At 30.9% G+C, this 22,882-nt stretch overlaps 10 protein-coding genes across 10 annotated transcripts; 6 read left to right on the top strand and 4 right to left on the bottom strand. All coding sequences in view use genetic code 12, as the record gives it.

Moving 5' to 3' along the window:
- The first annotated feature begins 1 nt into the window (after nucleotide 1).
- On the top strand, nucleotides 2–2,262 carry ERG1 (squalene monooxygenase). Its single transcript, XM_064904237.1, has one exon. The coding sequence runs from the start codon at nucleotides 295–297 to the stop codon at nucleotides 1,807–1,809; it is 1,515 nt and encodes a 504-aa protein (XP_064759905.1). The 5' UTR covers nucleotides 2–294; the 3' UTR covers nucleotides 1,810–2,262.
- Nucleotides 2,263–2,715: 453 nt separating this feature from the next.
- VCX1 (Vcx1p) lies at nucleotides 2,716–4,011 on the top strand (the record flags this gene model as incomplete). Its single annotated transcript, XM_064906506.1, has 1 exon — nucleotides 2,716–4,011. The coding sequence occupies one exon, from the start codon at nucleotides 2,716–2,718 to the stop codon at nucleotides 4,009–4,011; it is 1,296 nt and encodes a 431-aa protein (XP_064759906.1).
- A 2,201-nt stretch (nucleotides 4,012–6,212) lies between these two features.
- PCL2 (cyclin) lies at nucleotides 6,213–7,145 on the top strand (the record flags this gene model as incomplete). Its single annotated transcript, XM_064905266.1, has 1 exon — nucleotides 6,213–7,145. The coding sequence occupies one exon, from the start codon at nucleotides 6,213–6,215 to the stop codon at nucleotides 7,143–7,145; it is 933 nt and encodes a 310-aa protein (XP_064759907.1).
- Nucleotides 7,146–7,447: 302 nt separating this feature from the next.
- On the bottom strand, nucleotides 7,448–9,112 carry TCP1 (chaperonin-containing T-complex alpha subunit; the record flags this gene model as incomplete). The annotated part of the gene is made up of 1 exon (XM_064906507.1): nucleotides 7,448–9,112. One exon carries the CDS (start codon nucleotides 9,110–9,112, stop codon nucleotides 7,448–7,450), a length of 1,665 nt encoding a protein of 554 aa, XP_064759908.1.
- Nucleotides 9,113–9,892: 780 nt separating this feature from the next.
- GCF1 (Gcf1p) lies at nucleotides 9,893–10,756 on the top strand. The gene has a single exon (XM_064907229.1). It carries the CDS (start codon nucleotides 9,933–9,935, stop codon nucleotides 10,665–10,667), a length of 735 nt encoding a protein of 244 aa, XP_064759909.1. The 5' UTR covers nucleotides 9,893–9,932; the 3' UTR covers nucleotides 10,668–10,756.
- Nucleotides 10,757–11,418: 662 nt separating this feature from the next.
- Nucleotides 11,419–12,000, bottom strand: CDC42 (Rho family GTPase; the record flags this gene model as incomplete). Its single annotated transcript, XM_064908531.1, has 1 exon — nucleotides 11,419–12,000. The coding sequence occupies one exon, from the start codon at nucleotides 11,998–12,000 to the stop codon at nucleotides 11,419–11,421; it is 582 nt and encodes a 193-aa protein (XP_064759910.1).
- A 1,765-nt stretch (nucleotides 12,001–13,765) lies between these two features.
- On the bottom strand, nucleotides 13,766–15,962 carry UPC2 (Upc2p; the record flags this gene model as incomplete). Its single annotated transcript, XM_064905512.1, has 2 exons — nucleotides 13,766–15,556; nucleotides 15,632–15,962. The coding sequence occupies 2 exons, from the start codon at nucleotides 15,960–15,962 to the stop codon at nucleotides 13,860–13,862; spliced, it is 2,028 nt and encodes a 675-aa protein (XP_064759911.1). The 3' UTR covers nucleotides 13,766–13,859.
- Nucleotides 15,963–17,043: 1,081 nt separating this feature from the next.
- Nucleotides 17,044–17,481, top strand: DFJ63DRAFT_289921 (uncharacterized protein; the record flags this gene model as incomplete). The annotated part of the gene is made up of 1 exon (XM_064905273.1): nucleotides 17,044–17,481. One exon carries the CDS (start codon nucleotides 17,044–17,046, stop codon nucleotides 17,479–17,481), a length of 438 nt encoding a protein of 145 aa, XP_064759912.1.
- Nucleotides 17,482–17,564: 83 nt separating this feature from the next.
- Nucleotides 17,565–18,164, bottom strand: APS3 (Aps3p; the record flags this gene model as incomplete). Its single annotated transcript, XM_064905302.1, has 2 exons — nucleotides 17,565–18,079; nucleotides 18,143–18,164. 2 exons carry the CDS (start codon nucleotides 18,162–18,164, stop codon nucleotides 17,565–17,567), a joined length of 537 nt encoding a protein of 178 aa, XP_064759913.1.
- Nucleotides 18,165–18,181: 17 nt separating this feature from the next.
- On the top strand, nucleotides 18,182–19,864 carry DFJ63DRAFT_230394 (kynureninase). Its single transcript, XM_064904245.1, has one exon. The coding sequence runs from the start codon at nucleotides 18,309–18,311 to the stop codon at nucleotides 19,695–19,697; it is 1,389 nt and encodes a 462-aa protein (XP_064759914.1). The 5' UTR covers nucleotides 18,182–18,308; the 3' UTR covers nucleotides 19,698–19,864.
- Nucleotides 19,865–22,882: the final 3,018 nt, after the last annotated feature.

Raw genomic sequence — 22,882 nt, forward strand, 5'->3', positions numbered from 1 at the left:
ATAATTTATACGACTGGAAACGAGCGTGATAAAATTTATAAATAATTGCGAAACCTATACGAAAAAAAATCATAGACTTAAAGTGAAAACCTGATTTTTATGGTCTTATTTTTCATATCCTTATTCACATCTTTAATTCAATATAAAAAGGTAATCATTTCATCTGAGGCAGCATATTGTTGGGTAGTGTAAAGAATATAGACATTTCACAACAAATCGACAAGAAAATCAAACAGGTCATCACTGTTGATAGAATTGAGATTATCAGAATATAAATACAAAATATAAATATCGATGGGTTCTCCAGAAAAGATATTCGATGCTATCGTCATTGGTGCTGGTGTGGTTGGTCCAGCTATCGCCACAGCATTAGCCAGACAAGGTAGAGATGTGTTGATTGTTGAAAGAGATTGGTCTATACCAGATAGAATTGTGGGAGAATTAATGCAACCTGCTGGTCTTAAAGCTTTAAGAGAATTGGGTATGATTCAAGCTATAAATAATATCGAAGCCACTCATGAAGTGGGTTATTATATTAAGTTTAATAATGAAGAACTTATATTAAAGTATCCTTTAAAGCAAGATGCCAATACCACTAATCCAGTTAAACCAGTTCCATCCTGTGTATTTGGTGATAATGATAAATTACTTACTGATTCAACTTTAAATTCTCAAGAATGGGATGCTGATGAAAGAGTTAGAGGTGCATCCTTCCATCATGGTGTGTTTTTAGATAATTTAAGAAATATTGTTAAAAATGAACGTAATGTTGATTGGTTAGAAGGTAATGTGACCAATATATTAAGAAATGATGAAGATCCAAATGTGATTATTGGAGTTAAAGTTAAAGTTAAAGGTGAAAATGATAAAGATGAACCTGAATTTAAAAGATATTATTCTAAATTAACTATATGTTGTGATGGTATATATTCTAAATTTAGAAAAGAATTATCACCAACTAATATTCCAACTATTGGATCCTATTTTGTGGGATTACATTTAATAGATGCTCAATTACCTGCTAAACATCATGGTCATGTTATATTAGGAGATCATGCCCCAATTTTGATATATCAAATTTCTCCAAAGGAGACTAGAATTTTATGTGCTTACAGATCAAATAAACCACCATCTCAATCTAATGATGAATTATATAATTATTTAAAGAGTCATGTTTTACCATATGTTCCAAAGGAAACTGCTCCATCATTTAGAGAGGCTTTAGAAACGAGAAGATTTAGAGTTATGCCAAATCAATATTTACCTGCTTTAAAACAAGGTAATGTTAGTCATCAAGGATTAATTATGTTAGGAGATTCATTAAATATGAGACATCCATTAACTGGAGGTGGTATGACAGTTGGATTAAATGATGCTGTATTATTATCACGTTTATTACTGCCAAAACAAATTGAAGATTTTGAAGATTATGAATTATTAAGTAAGAGATTAGGTCAATTCCATAGACAAAGAAAGAATTTAGATGCTGTTATAAATACTTTATCAATTGCATTATATGCATTATTTGCCGCTGATAATGTGGCACTTAAAATCTTACAAAAGGGATGTTTTAAATATTTCTTATTAGGAGGATCATGTGTTAGTGGTCCAATTGGATTATTATCTGGTATGTTACCATTCCCAATGATTTTATTCAATCATTTCTTTAGTGTTGCATTTTATGCTATCTATTGTAATTGTATTGAAAGAGGATTATTAGGAGCTCCATTAGCTTGTATTGAGGCCTTCCAAACCATTTTCACGGCCATATACATATTTACTCCATACTTATGGAATGAATTAGTTTAGTTTAGATTTAAACCTCTCTATTCTGTATATAGATATTCCCCTTCCTTTTTTAATTTAATAAGTTTAAGTAGTTTACGTTTGCCATTTTATATATGTCTATATATATTATTACCAGTTTTATCAGATCACATCGGAGGTATGGATGTAGACGATTTTAAACTAAATGTATGGATGTTTTAATAAAATGTCGTACCATATTAAACCAAGAAAATCTTATAAGAAATACGAAAGAGAACGAGACATTTTTGGATATTTTGGCGTGCTGGTTTCGGGTTATTAGGAAGAGAAGACAAGGATAAGACATGACAATTGACCGATAGATTTGACAGAATAGCCATGACCTATCGTAACTTAATATCAGATTTGATCCTATATAATTTTTAATTTCTTGTAAATCAATACTAACCAAACATAAGCTTGTTTTATACCATTTTAAACAAGCTTGTTTGAATTATAATCTTGACATTATTTTTAAGCGTGTGTGCATTGAGTGAAACGCTAATAGTTAAAAGCAGAAGCCATCGTTCCTCAGCCTCCTCCGCAACGAAATAAATTTAGGCCAATATCAAAATTTAAAATTTCACTTTTCCTTTTCAAAGTCAAAGTGTAAACGTTAAGTAAGTGTGGTTACGAACTGATATAGTCAATTCGTTCAGCCCTTTGGAAATTCAAGAGTTATTCATATCAATCTTAACTTTCACGTCCCATCAACTACCAATTTCTTAGCCATACGTCATACTAAGCGCATTCATTTTCTCATACTACTTTCAATCTCTTCATCCTAAAGATCAACCCAATTCAATCTTATCTTGTGTTATCTTATCTTCATTGTTCAAGAAAAGATCTGCCCATTTTATCAATCCTCATATCATCCCATTAATATCATATCACTAACTAGTTAAACAAATGCCTTCGTTAGACCAAACTCCTTTACTTTCAAGTAATTCTAATGGTCATACCAGTACTCAAAAATTATCCTCATTAAGACGCCACTTCTTAAAAACTTTAATCACAATCTTTTATTCATCTCCTGTCAATTACTTATTAATATTCGTTCCAATAGGTATAATAGCTGGTATTTATGAATGGAATTCAAATGCTGTTTTCTGGATTAATTTCCTTGCTATTGTCCCATTAGCATCCATCTTAGCATTTGCAACTGAAGAATTAGCTGAACATGTGGGTGAAACTCTTGGTGGTTTATTAAATGCCACCTTTGGTAACGCTGTTGAATTGATTGTATCAATCATTGCCTTAAAAGAAAATCAAATTAGAATTGTTCAAGCTTCCATGTTAGGATCAATCTTATCCAATTTATTACTTGTTTTAGGTTGTTGTTTCATTGCTGGTGGTATTAATAGACTTCAACAAACTTTTAATCAAACCGTAGCTCAAACTATGAGTTCATTAATGGCTTTAGCCACTTCAAGTTTATTAATTCCTGCTGCTTTCCATGCTAGTTTACCATCTCCAACCAATGAAGATGAATTCCCAGTGCCAGGTACTTCAGATGATTTAATCTTATCATTATCAAGAGGAGTATCTATTATTTTATTAGTGGTTTACGTTATCTTTTTATTCTTCCAATTAAAAACTCATAAAGCTTTATTTGAAGTTCAACCGCAAATTGATGATGGTATACTTACTGCAGTACTTCCTGAAACTATTTCATCTGATAATACTACAAATCTTTCTACAAAAGAAAATGAAGTTAAACATTTATCAATATCAACTTCATTAGGTGTTTTAGTAGTAGCTACAATTTTAGTATCATTATGTGCTGATTATTTAGTTGGATCCATTGATAATATTGTTGAATCATCAGGTTTATCGAAAACTTTCATTGGTCTTATTGTTATTCCAATCGTGGGTAATGCTGCTGAACATGTTACTGCCGTTGTAGTAGCCATGAAAAATAAAATGGATTTAGCTATTGGTGTTGCAGTTGGTTCTTCATTACAAATTGCTATATTTGTAACTCCATTCATGGTATTAGTAGGGTGGATTCTTGATGTTCCAATGTCATTATATTTTTCTACATTTGAAACGGCCATTTTATTCGTATCAGTTTTCATTTCAAATTTGGTTATTTTAGATGGTGAATCAAATTATTTAGAAGGGGTTATGCTTGTTAGTACTTATTTAATTGTAGCATTGGCATTCTTCTATTATCCTGATGTTGCTGATGTTGTTAAAGTATAACTTTTTGGTCATCATCACAAGAATTTCTATTTATCTCTTTATTTAAGTTAACATATCTTATTACTATATTCTTACTTTTATTATTTTAATTGCTTTTATTGTTTGTTCAAATTCTTCTAAATCAAATTGTAAATCATCCATACTAATTTCAGTTCGATAAGACAATAAAAATTTGACATTACAGGGTGTGTAAAACGGAGATCATATACTACATTAAAAATACTTAAAACAGTATAACACCACGAGGGGCATACTCCCACATCTTTATATGAAAGAAAATATTATATAGCTTAATTTGCAACTGAAACTATAGATAAGAAACAAAACAAACACATCTTCGTTGTTAATTAATGATCTGCAATCGAAGCGTAAAATAAATTTTTCACTTATCCTTCCCCTTTACTTATAATAGTAAAAAATGAATCTTTCAAAATTACCTAAACAAGAGTAATTTTGTGATACATGAAAAAAGGGGGCGCTACCTTGCAACTAATAATAAAAAAAATCCAGTCTAGATGGAGAGAATAATAAGGATTCTCCGCTACATTAGAGATTAACTATGAGTTCTATACGTGAGTTGCTGCGAATATATGTAAGTGAATATGAGATGGGAGGTTCCTTCTTTTAGACAGGGTGGTATCTAGTTTATAGAGGCTGGTTGTGGTGTTGGTGAGTAAGGGAGAGTATGACTACGCAGCGCGAATAGTGAATTTTATGGCGTCACAGGTCTAGATCGATTTTAGATCCAGGGACTCAAAATTAAATACAAACTATAGTTCAACCTTGAGTATAACTAATTCTATAGCTTTGGATGGCTGGATTAGGATTTAATCAAGGTATATCTAATCTCATCTACACCGTCATTTAAAAATATTAAGTAAATATAAATAATAACACAAAACATGACCTGTATCATTAATGACATACTCATTTGACGATTTTATTTTACTGAGCACAGCGCAAAATTTCGTCACACATCCCCTAAATGAATACCACTATCTAACTTGAAACTATAAGCAAGCATATTAGTATGGGTGTAACTAAGTAGGCAGTGATATTAAATCAGATTATGCGCTAATTTTGATGGTTTGCTTCTTTAAAATAGGTGATCATCATTCGAATTAGTTAGACCACCCATAGCCTATACCTCTATAGCCACGCTAATTACACTCTAATTATAAGACGCCCTTAACCCTGCTAAGAAAATTTTGTGGTAATGTTTATTATTGTTTACTTATTGATTTCGTTATTTGTTTAGCATGAATATTTATTTGTTTATCTGTACTCCTTAAATTCATCAAGGAGGCGTCGTTCATGACGAGATTAGTGACACAATCCACAAAAGCCTCACTATTTTTTTTTTGGTTCCTCACTATCACGAATTTATCTCTAAAAATTTAAGCTGTGCCATGATATAATAAGAATATCAGGAAGAGTCGTAAGTCAAGGAAGTTTAAAATTAGCTTAGACCAGCAACCAAGTAAAGTATCACCCACATTATTGAACATAAATTCCCATATTTCGACAACTACTCATTATAGAAATAATTTTTCCTATACTAAAACCAGGTTAATCGTTAATCAATCAACGATGATTGTATGTCAAAAATTAATGGTAATTTAATCAAATTACCTAAATAGGGAATATCGCGTAACAAATTAACTCTAATAGTTAAAAAAGGGGGTGGTCGCGTTTTTAGAAATATTTTATTTTTATTTTTATTTTATTTTTTTATTTTTTGATTCTTTAATTTTTTTTTTGCCTACTTTTTCTTTTTTTCAACAATTATATGCTTTTTGGGGTAATTTTCATGGTTTGCTATGTAATTTGATGTATCATGAACAATAAGATGTATGGGATGTAAAATTCTTTCCTTCTGTTCTTTATATATGTATATATTTATCCCACAATATCGAAATTTTTTTTTATATTTATATTTGGTTCTTTGTTTTATAATTAAAGATATATAAATATAGTTTATTATCCTAAAAGTAAATAGTCTTTCTTTGCTATCGTCATAGGAGTTCAATAGAGAAAGTTCAAACTATTGTTCTTATCATATTTATACTTAATTTATTTATTCATTCACTCATCCATTCCTTCAAATATATCCTTCATTTCTAACTTTTATTGATTCATATCCAAAGATCCTGGTGTGATACTTATTACTTCCTTATACACATATACACATACATACAGTCATGTCAGATAGAGAAGCTTTGAAAGTATTTTCAAGACAACCAGTTTGTCAAGAGATGATTGATATCTTGGCTACTACCACTTGTGCTATAATTCAAGTTCGGAGTGTAAAACCTCAATATAGTTTAATACCTTCAACCAAATCATCTAATTTATTAGTTAGTCCTCTTCAAAAATCAAATATTTCATTAGTGGTATTCATTAAGAATTTAATTAAATATTCCAATGTTCAAACTCCAACTTTAATGGCAACTTTAGTATATCTCAATAAATTAAGAAATATTCTTCCTGCTAATGCTATTGGAATGGAAACCACTAGACATCGTATTTTCATTGCTGCTTTGATTCTTAGTGCTAAATCTTTAAATGATCAATCTCCTTTAAATAAACATTGGACAAAATATACCGATGGACTTTTAACAAATGAAGAAGTTAATATGGCTGAACGTGAATTAATTGGATTATTAAAATGGAATATCTCCATTAAAGAGGATGATTTGATTGTGGCTTTACAACCATTTTTAACTACTATCAAACAACAATTGGTACAAAAGATGGACGAAGAAAACTCACAAAAACTCAATTATTACAGATTATCCAATTCTTTCAGCAACAGAAGTATTTCTTCAAGTTCTTCAAGATCAAGTTCAAATGCTTCATTATCATCTTATAACTCTTCCTTATCATTGAAGAATTCCCATTCAAACTATTCATTACAAAGCTCATCATCATCTTCATCAAATTCATCCACTCCTTCATCATTATCATCATATAATGAAGAAGCTGAAATTGGATTACATCCTCCTCCAAAATCATCAAGAAGAATCCCCTTATCTTCCAAATCTACCAATTTACTTAACTTATCCACTGCAAATCATGAAAAACCAAGAAGTAATTTCGTGAATTTAGTTAATACTGGTAGAATACTAACTTAGAGTTAGTCATATTTTTGATACCCCCCTCTTCCATTCTGTACATTAGATGAAAACACATACCTTTAATACCCCCTACACATTAACTGTTTCAATTTACACTTTCAATTCTTTCACATATAATTATATTTTATTCTTTTTACACATTTATTTTTTATTGGGTCACTAGTTCATTTTTTTTAATATAAATAATATAAATATTTTATTTTATCATTAATAAGTTTTTATTTATTAATTTAAATTTGTAAATTATCCTATTTTCTTTTCTATAAATTATAAAACTGTACAAGAAATCTCTTTCATCTCTAATGATCATGAGGATCTTCCTTTGGTGCTTCAGGATTAACTTCAATCATGGTATCAATTCTTAAAATAGAAATACAAGCTTCTAAAGCTGATTTTAATGATTTTATCTTGGAAATAGTTGGTTCTAAAACACCATGACTTATTTCATTAACAATTTTACCTTCAATTAAATCTAATCCATAATATTTATACTTCTTTCTTTTGGTATCAGTTGGTAAAGCAGTTTGAGAAGCAGCATGATAAGTTCTTAATTTTGAAATTAAATCAGATGCATCTTTAGCAGCATTTACAGCTAAAGTTTTTGGAATAACTAATAAAGCATTAGCAAATTCTGCAATAGCTAATTGTTCTCTTGATCCAACTGTTGTAGCAAAATTTTCTAAATATATATTTAAAGCAGTTTCAACAGCTCCTCCACCAGGTACAACATTACCACTTTCTAAAGTTCTTTTTACAACTGATAATGAATCATGTAAAGATCTTTCCATTTCATCTAATGAATAATCATTTGGACCTCTTAAAATTATTGATGAAGATGAATGTTGTTTAGTACCTTTAACTAATATACATTCATCATCACTAATTCTTGTTTGAACCACTTCATCAGCATAACCAAGATATGATGATTCAAAAGTTTCTTCACCTTCTAAATTAGATAAATTTCCTACTAAAGTTGCTCCGGTAGCTCTAGCAATTCTTCTTAAATCTTCCTTTTTACATCTTCTAACTGCCATAACATTATTTTCCACAAATTCTTTTAAACATAAATCATCAATACCTTTAGTAGTTAATATAACATTAGCACCAGCATTTATAATCTTTCTAATTCTTTCAATAATAATTCCATATTCTCTTTTTCTAATTTCTTCTAATTGATCAGGATCATCAATATTAATTTGAACTCCCATTGCCATTTTAGCTTTTTGTAAATTAATATCTAAACAAGCAATTTTAGCATTTTTAACTGATTTAACCATAGCTTGAGATGCAACTGTACAATTTAAAGCATAACCATCTACTAATATAGATTCAGTTGAAGATTTACCATGAGCTTTTAAAACATTAACAGCTTTAACAGGATATCTAACTTCCCCCTTAGTATTTACAGTCTTTACAGCTAACATAGCATCAACCACCATTTTACCAAAGAATTCTGAATCAGATCCAATAATTTTTGATGACATTGAAGTTTTAGCAATATTTATAATAGTTTCTTTACCTAAACTTTCAACTGATTGAGATAATACTTCATTTATATAACGAACAGCTTCTCTTAAAGCTAATCTATAACCAGTTATAATAGTAGTAGGATGGATTTTATTTTTAACTAATTCATTAGCTCTTTTTAATAATTCACTGGCAATTATAACTACTGATGTAGTACCATCACCAACTTCTCTATCTTGTTGTTGAGCTAATTCTACCAATATTTTACCAGCAGGATGTTGAACATCTAAAAGGGATAAGATGGTGGCACCGTCATTAGTGACAGTGACATCACCAATATCATCCACTAACATTTTATCCAACCCCACTGGTCCTAATGAAGATTTTACCACATTAGCAACAGTTTGAGCAGCTAACACGGTTTGATTACGAACATCATCACCACTAATCTTTTGAGCACCAAGAAATAAGGTGTCTGAACGAGCAGTAGAAAACATAATTGATTGAATCCCTGTTATATATGACGTCCACTTCTTTCTTCAATGAATCAATGACCTTTTAACTTGACCAAAACACGTCGTTGTTGCCAATTATTTGATTATTTCAAATTGTGATCTGAAAGACAGAGAGAAAAAAAAAATTCTGAGCGTCAACAAAAAAAAAAATAATGGGCAGAATCACACGACCTTTTCAATTAGTTAGTAATTGGAGATATAGAAGTAATGATATGAATTATAATGATATTAGAGTTGATTAGAGTACTGATGATGATTGATAGTGATAATTAAAAGATTATACGTAGTAAAATCAATTAAAGGTAAGCATTTCTGTAAATACTAGTAATTATCTGATACTACTGTTACTCAGATTAATGATATGAAAGATGTTTGCTAATACCTTCTTTCATCTATACAGTTACAATTCATATTCATCATTCAATTTACGATATCAACCTCATTAATATCAATTATCAATAGACAATTCATCATATCATATATAAATATAAATATTAATGATGGCAAAAAAAGCAAACCATTCTCGTTAACTAATTCCTAGCCAGCCACACACGACCATTGTTTATATTTTGCATGCAAAAATCCCAAACTATAAACAATTCAAAAAAAACCACCACCTCCACCAGGAATTATTATCTATCACATTTCTTATTTCAATACATCATCAATTGAAGTAAAGAAGTCCTTGGGAACGTGTATACTGTGAGTAAGAGAGATAGTCCAATCCATCATGTTTACTTCTTCAATTGCAGTCTATAGAGGCTTGAAGTTTACTCAAGCTTCTTCAGTACTTTCAAGAGTTATGCCATTAATGGTTAATCGTATTAATTCAAACGCCACCACCACCACCACCACCACCACTAATCAATTTAGATTGTTAGCCACTGCTACTAAAACTAAAACTACCAAAGCCAGTCCTAAAAAGAAAAAGTCCAAGAAACCAAGAACTAAAACTGAATTGGCTATTGCTAAAGAAAAACTTGCTAAAGAAAAGAAAGAATTAAAGAAAATAGAATTAAAAGTTCAAGCTAAAGATAAATTATTAGAAAAGAAATCTAAAGAAAGAGCTAAACTTGAAAAAGTTAAGAATGAAGCTAAAGATAAAGTATACGTTGAACGTGCTCTTAAAACTTATAAGAGTGTTAGTGGTTATGCTCTCTTTGTTAAAAGTCATAAATCAAATAAAATTGGTGAAATTTCAGTTCAATGGAATGAATTACCAAATTATGAAAAGGAAGAATGGAAACAAAAAGCTCAAGCTTATAATGATGAATTATTAAAAATTTTCATTCCAAGACCAAAGAAACCAGCTGATGGGTTTGCTTTATTCCTTAAACTGGAATATGTTAATGATGGTCTTAGTGTTACTGAATCAGTTAAAGCTTATAGTGCTGATTGGAGAGCTTTAGGTGATAGTGAAAAAGATGCCTTTAGAATTTCCCCTGAAGAAAAACAAAATTATCAAGATGCTGTTAAATCTTGGAAAGCTCAAAGATTAGAAAATTATGCTGAATATTTAAAATCAAAGGAAGCTTAGAGAATCCCTCATATCCTTATAAATAATTTGTTTGTTTGATTCAAAATGTCATTATCATTGTTATCATTATTATTATTATTATTATTATTATTATTGTCGTTGTTGTTGGTCGAATTTAAAAGTTTTCAAAAAGAAACTAAATTAACAATATTTATGTCCAATTTTTTATTTCCCCCCTATCCTCCCATTTCTATTTTTCGTATGTTTATAAAATATTAGATTGAATCTAATTTTTGTATAGATATATATATTCGTGTATATATTATAGTTTGTTTATGAAAAGAAAGAATAAAAAAACCTATATGTTTTTATTCAAGAGGAAAGAAGGGTCCCATTGTAAGGTTATAGGTGGTTGCAGGAGTGCGGCAATATAATACCATACAATCACGACAATAAGAACTTTATAATGATATTAAATATATTTCAAAATGATAAAAAGTATAAAAGGTAAAAGTCAAAACTACCAATCTTAACATACATAATATCTAATATAGTATGTAAAGACGATCAGTCATGATTTAGAAGAAGAGAATTCATGTAATAAGTAAAAAGCTAACTAAATAAGTAAGTAAAATAAAATAATATAAAAAGGGATTAGAATATGAAGAATAAACAAAGTAATTCAAAAGAAGGAATAGTAATTAAATAATGAAACAAAAAAATGATAATAAAAACTAGATTGAATGTATGATTGGTTGTTTCTATTTGTTTATGGGAGATGGATGGATGAATGAAGTTAGGATTGGTTGGATCATAAGATGGTACATTTCTTTGATTTTTTAACGGTTGGAGGTTCTAAAGCAGCCACGATTGCTTCATCAAATACAGTTTTTAAACCTCTTTGAGTTAAAGCTGAACATTCAACATATTTCACAGCTCTTAATTCCTTAGCTAATCTTTCACCTTGTTCCATTGATATTGGATTCAACCTTTGTCTATGTAATCTTTGTAAAATAACTTCATCATTTCTTAAATCAGTTTGAGTACCAACAATTATACATGGTACACCAGGACAATGATGACGAACTTCAGGAAACCATTTTTCTTTAACATTTTCAAATGATGCAGGAGCAATGACTGAAAAACAAACTAAAAATACATCAGTTGAAGGATATGATAATGGTCTTAATCTATCATAATCTTCTTGTCCAGCAGTATCAAATAATCCTAAAGTAAATGGTTCATCACCAACCATTACTGTTACGGCATAATTATCAAACACAGTAGGAACATAATCAGCAGGGAATTTACTAGTAGTATATGATATTAATAATGAGGTTTTACCAGTAGCACCATCACCTACTACTGTACATTTAATATTTTTATAACCCATAGTAATTAGTTATTATTTAAAGCTTTATATATATGTGTGAGTGTATATGCAGGAAAATCAATTAATTCGCGTGTTGTTATTTTTGGGGGAGTCGTGCGAATAGGATCAAAATAAGCTTATTGATATCAAATGAGGTGTTGATCTGATTAATAGGGTTATATTGATTGGATTGTTTGGGGAATCTGTTATTGTTTATAGGATATAGGTTTGGATAGACTTGTTTATGGAATAAGTTAATCTCGAAGCTAGAATGTTTGATCTATAAATAATAAAGGAATGAACTGGGAATGTAGTATAAACTGTTTTAAACTTATGAACAATCTTTTAATGATATGATATGATTTGTTGGAATATTTATAAATGGTATATGTATATATTTATAAGTTCCAAATGAGACAGTGATATCAAGATATGAGTTTGAATGGGGAAAGTAGTATGAATAAAAGTAATATACTATCTTTTGATGTTCTTGTTATTGATGGGAAAGTATTAAATGATATCGATATTATTTAAATCTGAAGCAATCAAAACAATAAGGAAAGTAATACGATGATATGGTAATTGAAATGGAGTATCGAACTTGAAATTAAACTAACGATAGACTTTTAGTAGTAGTTGATTTGATAGGGATATTGTATGCACAAAAAAAACAAATCAGGGATACCTTGGTGAAGGGAAAAGATGGGAACGTATAAGATGAAGATGTAATGATATGAGGTAAGGAGTATACTTGATGATGTCCCTTAGGTATATATACAAATAAAAAAGATCTATTATCTAAAACAGTAAGTTGAAAGTAATAATAATTTGGTAAGTGTTATAAATTTGTTTTCAGTTCGTTTTCATTTTCATTTTCATTTTTCCTGTTCAGTTTTTTTTTTGTCTGTTCGTTTTAATTTACACGACCAAAATATTCAGACAGACAGAAAAATTTAACCAGACAGAAATAGTGAGAGAGAGAGATAGGGGGTAGTTAAGTAAAGAGAAGGTAAAAGAAGGAACTGTGAATCACCCATACATCGAACGAATAATACCTTCTTACAATAACCTACAATGATACTTGGTGTAACAATATTATACTTCCCTTATCTAATACTTACTGTAGTGGTATAACTTCTTCTACATTCTCTATATTTACATTGGCTCAACCATCATAAAACTTCACCCCACCCCCCCACCTCACTAATTTATATACCGCGTATGATTTTATTAGTGAATGTTTCCAGTAATTACTCTGGATGAAAACAGTTATAGTTACTAAACCCGTTGCAATGGAGTATATCGTAATGGCAGTTGTAGTGTAACCCTACTTCCTATTATGTACTTGGCCTTTACAATGGTAACGAACTACCACAATTACCCAGAAACTATCCAGATTAGACATACATACAATTAAGGATCAGACGACAGTAATTTTTTTTCTATGAGTTGCCCTTTTTGGCGTTCTTACGAATGAGGAAAAATTCCGCTTAATTTATTATCAATGACTAGAAACAAGATTGGTAGCTAGTGTAATGGTTTTTTATAGAATCTTGAACTAGTATAGTATAATCCGAGTAAGTATAACCACTGAAGTATAGATCTTTCCATTTATGATCGAAGATATTTTGGTTCAACTGATCGAGTTTTACCCGATTAGGAAAGTTTCCCCTTTTAAGCCATTTATTTTTTCGACCCTTACCTCTTTTATTTTTTTGCAATTTACAGAGAACTACCATGTGTTACATTTCATTATATTATTATTATTATTATTATTATTAAATTAGTTTAATACATACAGCTAAAAAATTATTCTATATACAACATTCCAGAGATCTAATCACATCTCTCTTAATCATTCATTACCTTTCCTTTTCATTTCATTTAATATTCATAAATCCATTATCACCCGACATTGCTTCTAAATTACTTGCCATAATATCACTTGGTAAATTATCAGTATCAATAAGATTCTTTGACATTGGATCGAATTTTGAAATTTGTTCATCAATATCATTATCATCAATTATAGCTGGTCCACCCCCAAGAAAATCTAACATCATATGCATACCACCTGCTCCACCAGCATATTCTTCAACATCAACTGGTAAAACTTGTGATACCCCTTCTAAAAACCATACTTTATCTTTCATTTCGGAACAAAACGACCGTAATAATTTATAATATGATCTCATTATTCTCATGGCTTTGATATCTCCCGACATTAATAATGATAAGAAGGATTTATCTAATAAAGCAGGGAAAGCAAAGATTCGAAGGATAAAATCTGATTTATATCTTTCCTTATGTAATTTATTCAAATATGCTAATGTGATTAAATATGGTGAAGTGATCTCTACGGGGAATAAATCAGCAATATCAGAATCATGACATTCTAAATCAGTAAAGAATTTCTCTTGGAATGCTTTATCTTGTTTATCTAAATTAATTCGTTGATTTATAATATCACCTAAATCACCTAAATCAACCGAAATAAATTTATAAAATCGAGATGATTCAGTTAAGGGCCAAACTGCTGTTAAGATCGTAGCGGCCCCCTTTACATGGAAAATCCAAGCGGAAGCAGGTAACGATTTTGGACTGGTTGATGAAGGGAATGAAGCATTAGCTAATGAATCCATAATTAATATAAGTGCAGATGCAACTAAAGCATCGGTATTATTCGAATTTATATCTAATACCGCTTCACGTAATAATCTTAATGCATCACCTCTATGACATGTAACACATTGATCTAACCCTTTTTCAGTTCTTGATAAATGAGTGGCACTGAAAGCTAATATTGAATGCATTAAAAATGGATATTCAAACGCTAACATGGGTATATCTGAATTCCAAATATTAGTTTCTGAAATCCCTGCTCCTGTAATCGTATTTGATACTTGGGATGTATAATGAAACATTAGTCTTAAATCCAACATATTAAGAGATGTTGAATCCATGGATAAGTTATTAATCAGGGGATTATTGATATTAGGGGAAATATTAGGGGGTATATTATTAGTTCTGGAGTTGCTATTATTCTCATGTTCAGAATTACTGGTAGTTGATTTTGGAGTTGGAGGTATTTGTTGGTTGATATCTTGTTGTAAAGATTGTGATTGTATTGATGGTTGACTCTTTTGAGGTTGTGGAATAGATATATTTTGTGGCATTGGAGTTGGAGTTGATAAGAATGGTTTAACAAAACTTGGAATATTTATATTTTGAGATTCTAATAAGGAACCAATATTACTTAAATCAATAGGTAATTGAGCCAAAGTAGCTAAATTACTTAAATTTGCTAATCCTCCAAGATTACTTAGATCACCTGATAATCCATTTACAAGATGACTTAGATTCAAATTATTTAAATTACCAGCATTTAAAAGACCTGACGATAAAGCTGATAATGGAGTATTTGGTTGAATAGGTGGGAATGGAATTGATTGATTGTTGATGGAGGAAGAAGTAATAGATTGGTCTAAAGGTTTATCATCGAGAATATTTGGACTTGGAGTTAATGATGGAGTTACTTGTTGAGTTGAAGATGATTTTGATGATGATATGGAATCAACTGAATGTCTCTTTTTCTTACGAGGAGGTAAAGATGAATGGGATAGACTTTCAATATCATCATCTTTTGAATCACTTGAATTATTATCTAAATCTTTAGATGAACTGATATTGTGTTCTTGATCACCATTAGACTGATCATTATTATCACCATCTAATACATAACCACAAACTAATTTCATATGTTGACATTTTAAACAAGTTGGTCTTGTTTCATCACATTTAACTCTTCTCTTTTTACAAGTTGAACAACCATTTCTTGATTTTTGATGATATTTCCTTTTACCTGTAGATGCTCTACTCTTCTTTATATCACCATTACTATGATCATGATCAAGGTCATGATCAATCTCATGTTTTAAATTGGTATCAATTGTTGAATTGATATTATATGAATCACTGATCATTCTTTGTTGAAAATAATGAATAATCTAGGCGGGTATCTAAAGATGATACACGGTTATTGACACTTGACTATGATGATGATATCTTGTGTTGTGGATTCTTTACGTAACGATTGAATAACTTTTTCAATAGTTAGTGCAATGAGCTGATAATTTGTTGGGCTCAAACAACCTCAATTGATGAAGGAATGAATGGAATTATAAACAGAAACCTGAAATCCTTCAACAGCGAATGTGTATAGTTGAATGGAAATGGGGTGTAGCTATATGCTTTATCTTTCCCGTATATATATATATATATGTTATATATACTTAGTGATGTGTGGCACAGGGTAGATCGATGTTTTCTGCTAAAAATGAAAATATTAAAAAGAAAAACAATCTTTTGTCGTATAGCTCGTTTAGAGCAAAAAAAAAAATTTTTTTTTTATCATTTCCATGTCCATTTCCATTTCCAGCTTCAGCTTCAGCTTCACGCGTTTGGTGCCCTTTTTTTTTCTTAACTATGGGAAGTAAATGGATCTAACCCATTAAGGGGACAAAGTAACCATATCCGTTATTGATTAGATCGTCGTTTTTCTTTAATTAGAGAATGTGAAAATGATTGAATGGAACTACGTAAACTGATTAAAATATCCTATTCAATTGCTGTTTCTGTTTGTGATTCAAATAGCAAAAAAGTTAAAAATTATTATGGTTGTTGTTTGACATCAGTCAACTACTGAACATTGAAGGCTGTTATTTTGCAATTTATATAATATGCATAGAGGCTGTGTGGATTGAATTTTGCTGAATAATTATCATTGCCATATCTCTCTATTTCCTAATTACGCTCCATTGTAACACCGATGTTGTAATTTCAACGTTATTAACCCCTTTTTTATTTGAATGGTATGATTAAATTGATTATAATCATAACTTCTATTTTTGGGTTGTTTAAAATTTAATCACATGATGCATCATGTGATCACTTTTTAAAGTATCAAAATCATCATCATTTTTAACCATCGAATGAACATGGTGATATTGGTAAGGTAAATTAAGATAAGATTGAACATTATCTCATTCATTACTAATAATAAACATGTCTACCAAACCTTTATGGTATCGTTGGGCAAGAGTCTACTTCGCTGGGACTTGTATAATAGGATCAGGAGTACTTTTATATAAATATACTACTCCAACTGATGAAGAATTAATAGCAGCATTTTCACCTGAAATTAGAGCTGAATATGAACAGAATAAAGCAGCCAGAAAAAGAGAAGCGGAAGAATTATTTAAAATCATGAAACAAACATCATCATCCAATGATCCAATTTGGAAAACTGGCCCCATTGGATCCCCATTTGAAAAAGATCAAAGAAATTTATCTCAAACTTTAATTGATTATGAACAATTTAAAAAGGATTCTGGTAATGATTTTAAAAAGGATGAAATTGAACAAGCTAAATTACAATTGATTGAAACTGAAAAGTTAAAACAACAACAAAAGAGTTCAAGTTGGTGGAATTGGTCAAAATAATCTTACTTACAACTCATATATTCTTGTAAATATTCTATTATTATGTACATTATGGAACAATATATAAATAAATAACTAATTCATTAACGACCACCCCAAAAACCTCTATCTCTTGATATGGCTTGTAATATAGTTGAACTTAATCCACTACTTGAACTAGTAACAGCGGAACTCTTTTGACTATTTGCTTCATCAACGGCAGCCACTATTCGACTAATATTAGTATCTATCACCATCCCACCTTGAACAATCTCTTCTAATACAGTTTGAAGTACTTGCCATCCAAATACTAAATCTAACTCACATACATTTGTAAAACATTTATCTAAACATTCCACAAACACTTGAATTAAATCTAATATCCCAAGTTCAGATTCTTGATCATCAACTATAAATACAAAATAAAGGGTGGCATAATGTCGATATATCACTTTGATATCATCCACATCTTCAAGCAACGAAGGTGGAGTTATGAATGAACACTCCTGAGGAGTCCTGATCGATATTAATTGATAGACTTGTTGTAATAATAATCGTTGAGTTGGAAGATCAACAGGAGTATAAAACTTCATTAATCTGGGTAATCCATCATTATTAACTAAATGAAAGTATCGTTAGTAATGTCACTTGTGGAACTCTATACTATACGGAGTATACATACATATTAACACTGAATGGATCATTTCTTGGTGATAATAGTTGACTTTGCTGTTAAATGTTTAATTATCAGTTTATCAATCCATTTTTGTATGATTTCGCATTTGTAAGAAAAATTTATGGAGACTATGGAAAATCACCCAAGCTAATCACAGTTGACTCATCAAAGCATGACTGATATCACACTTGAAAAGGCATTACAATTGGATTCAAAGTATCCAACGTATAAGGATAAGTTTGAAATCCCAACTTTCAAATCATTAGGTATTAAAAATGATGAAAAAGAGTCAATTTACTTATGTGGTAATTCCCTTGGATTAATGCCAAAATCAACCAGAAAAGCATTGAATGATGAATTAGATGCATGGGGAGCTAGAGCTGTTGAGTCTCATTTCAATCATCCTGGTGAAGCTACTGAAGGTAAGACTTCCTGGGTGGATATTGATTTGCCTTTATTACCATTGATTGCTCCTGTCGTTGGAGCTAAAGAAAATGAAGTGGCAGTATTAGGATCTTTAACTAATAATTTAAATGCTTTATTGATTCATTTTTATAAACCAGAAGGTAAAAGAACCAAAATTCTTTTTGAAAAGCAAGCTTTCCCATCTGATTATTATGCATTTTTAAATATTGTAAAGTTATTCGGATATGATGAATCTCATTTAATTCAATTATCAGTAGCTCCAGGAGAAACTTATTTAAACACCGAAGATATTTTAAAAGCAGTTGATGATAATGTTGATGAAATTGCGTTAGTTTGTTTCCCCGGTATTCAATATTATACCGGTCAATTGTTTAAAATCAAAGAAATAACTCACTATATAAAATCAAAATCATCTCAAATTAGAGTAGGGTGGGATTTAGCTCATGCTGTGGGGAATGTACCCTTATCATTACATGATTGGGATGTTGATTTTGCTGCTTGGTGTTCTTATAAATATTTAAATTCAGGTCCAGGTGCTATTGCTGGTATTTTCGTTAATGAAAAGTTTACTATTAATAATTCTAAACAAAATTTCTCACCAAGATTAGCAGGTTGGTGGGGAAACAATTCAGCTGATAGATTTAAAATGTTAGAAGAATTTGATCCTATTAATTCTGCTTTAAGTTATAGACAATCAAATCCTTCCGTCATAGATATCGTATCGGTGAAAGCATCACTTGAAATCTTTAAACAAGTTGGTGGGGTAGAAACATTACGAGAAAAAAGTATACAATTAACTCAATTATTACAAGATATTTTAACTTCATCAAAATATTATTTACCCCAATCAGAAACTGATTCATCAAAATTTGGATTTAAAATCTTAACTCCATTAAATCCAGAAGAAAGAGGAGCTCAATTATCATTACTCTTCCAACCTCATTATGACGATAAATCAAAAAATGTAATGGAAAGAGTTAATCAATATTTACATGATCAAGCTATAATTTGTGATGAAAGAAGACCTGATGTGATTAGATTTGCTCCTATCCCATTATATAATACATTTAAAGAAACCTTCGACGCTACCAATAAGTTGATTGAAGCATTAGATATCATTGCTAAAGATTTATAGATTTGTATATAATTAAAAAATAAAACGTTCAGCTGACTTAATTGGATCACTTTATATAAAATAAAATAAAATAATAATATCCAGATGTTCCAGTAGTTTAAAGTTTTGCAATATCACGTAAAAACTTTAAAATTGTTCAACTCCTGCACACAGCTTGCAACCAAGATGAAGAAGCCAAAGTATGAAAAAAGAGCTTAAAGCTGCCTCAAGTTAAATAATAATTAGTGGTGATACTTTCAAAAAGCTAAATATATAAATATAAAGACTATTAATTCGCTCAAGAGTGATTGAATGTATTCTATTAGAGAGATAATGAAAATATAATCTACAAACAATGAGTTATAAAGATTATCCATCATTTTTTAAATTAATTAAGAGCACAACAAGCAACAAACGAGCTGAAGAAGATAAACTTGACAAGGACAAGTCATCGAAACAATTGATAGTTAAAGATCAGAATAATAGTTTGGTGACTGAAAAGGATAGTGATGATGTTGTTCGTTGGATTGGTGATATTGATTATCGATTCAAGAAATTATTAAATTTCCAAACTTTACAACAAGAGAATTTACATCAAGATAAAATTAAACAAGACAATGAATTAAAATTAAGAGAAAAGTATCAAAAGAAGATATATGAAGACAATTTCAATAAATTAGGACAAGTGATATCTAATATCGAACAAGATCCAATTGTACATAAACAAGATGAAGAAGTTGAAGAAGAAGGTGAATCAGAAGAGATCGGAGATGTGGATACAGAAGAAAGTCTCGAAGAAGATGAAATTGAAGAAGAAGAACGAGAATTAGAAGACTTAGAAGAAGAGTTGATTGAAATTGAAGAAGAGGAAGAAGAGGAAAACGGTCATCCCGAACCTGCATACGATCCATTCAATAATCTTGGATTTCATCAAGAAGAAGAAGTTATATTGGATAGATCATACTCTGGAGGTGAAGGTGAACTGGGAGCATCTGACCAGAGCGAGAATGATCATTCAGAGTCAGTATCAGAATCCGAACAACATGAATATGACGATCAACCGGTGAGCCATTACGAACAACACGTCCAAGTTCAACATACTCAACATGAAGATGAAGTGGTAGAAATACTAACCACTGAAGATGAAGAGGAAGAAGAAGAAAAGGAAGAGCATCATGAATTTCAAACAAGCAATCGTTCCCAATTGTATCAAATGAACTACCCTCAAAGACCAAGCATCATCAGTAATACATTCAAACCTCAAGTTTCTTCTCAACACGGTTACGAGCATCATGATGAAGATGAACACGAGGAGGAAGAAGAAGATGATGATGATGAAGTCAACCTTGATGAAGAAGATCATCTGCATGATGATTTAATTTCCCATGGTCAAACTGACAATGTAGAACATCACCATTATAACGAAAGTGAAGTTGAATCAGAATACTCTCAAGACGAAGAACATGCTGAAATCCATTCTGAACCAGAAATCTCACACAGCCAATTCCATTTAGTTGATCAATTCGAAACCAATCAGCCGGTACCGCAAGTATCTTATCAAATATATAATGGTCGACCGAGGCTAGGCAACTCCCATCATATACAAATCCCTTCGTATAATCATAATGCCACTGATTTGAGCAAAGGTGAAGGTGAATATGATAACGGAGATGAACAAGATGATGAGGAAGAGGAAGATGAGGAAGAAGACGATGATGATGATGAAGATGACGAAGAGGAAGAAGATGAAGAAATTGATAGTGAAGAAGAAGAGGAACCAGATGAAGAAAAAGAAGCCGTAGCCGCTATTTATCAATCTAATCGAAGTCTGGTTGATAACGAAAACAATTATGCAAATGCCTTTCATCCAAGCAATGATCCCTTATCCTATAATAATAATCACAATAATAACCAAGATGATAGCATTATCATTTTGGATACTGATGATGAGGTTCAAGAAGAGAAGGAAGATCATGACGAAGAAGACGAAGAGGAACAAGATGAAGAAGACGAGGAGTCAGAAGAAGACGACAACGACGGCAACGACGACGACGACGAAGAGGACGACAACAACAGTGAAGAATACCATCAAAATGTCCCTCATCAAGATTTTTCTATGGGAAATATCGCTGGTGACTCTTATGATTCATCTAATAACTTATTTGCTCATCAAGAACTATTAAATCTTGCTGAAGCTGTTCTTAGTCAAGGTCAATCTGAATTATCCAAACACGACCATGTAGAATCTAGTAGAATGTTACCCAATCTAGTTTCTGGTTATGCTGCTGATAGTGAAGGTATTCAAACAGATAATCTCACTAGCATAAACTTTAAAAATACTGAAAATGAAACAAACGAAGAAGCTGCTCCCATCCCAACTCCCTTTTATGCACATGAATTTGATGATCAAGAGCCTCAAGTAATCCAAAATCAAGTTGACGACGATGTTTTATCTGAAGGATCATTAGCAGATGAAGAAAATGATGATGAAACTTTAAAGGTTCAACTACAACATGAAAGAAAATTGTCTGAATCCAAGGGACAAGCCGAAGAAGAAGAAAGTAGTTCTGATGAAGATACGGGTCCACCCTTACCTATTTTTAGAACTGTGGTAGAAGAAGAACCAGAAGTAGTACTTGAGAAATTAAGAGAAACTGAAAGCAAATTCAATATCAGGTTAAATTCAGTAGCTGATCTTGAAGAAGAGTTACATCTTAAATCATCCAGAAATGCTTCCGAAGAACCACACGAAGGTAACCAAACAGTATATTATGATGCAGATGGATCTCCAAAAAAAATTGAAAGGGAAGAATCAAATGTGCTAACAGCCGTTCGAGAAGACCACGAAACAAGCTATGCAGAATCTGAAGCCAATGCTACTCAGTTCGAGGAAGCTGTAGAAACTCACGATGAAGAAATTGGCCCCGTTGAGGAAGTAAATTTCGAGTATGAACATGATGAAGATATTGTTTCTCCGGATAAAGATGATATTGAAGTTGAGAGTTATGTACCGCAAGTGGCAATCGAAGACGTCGAAGAAGAGAAAGATTCTGATGAAGATCAAGATCAAGAGAAAGAAAAAAATATTGAACAAGAAGGCTACTCACTTGTACAAGTGGTAGAGAATGTGGAGGCAAGTAAACAAGCAGAAGAAGAAGTAGAAGAAGAAGAAGATTATGGTTCGGATAAAGATGAAGAAGCCGAGT

The sequence above is a fragment of the Scheffersomyces coipomensis genome, assembly GCF_036884675.1.
Source record: "Scheffersomyces coipomensis strain NRRL Y-17651 chromosome Unknown DFJ63scaffold_7, whole genome shotgun sequence".
NCBI classification, from domain to species: domain Eukaryota; kingdom Fungi; phylum Ascomycota; class Pichiomycetes; order Serinales; family Debaryomycetaceae; genus Scheffersomyces; species Scheffersomyces coipomensis.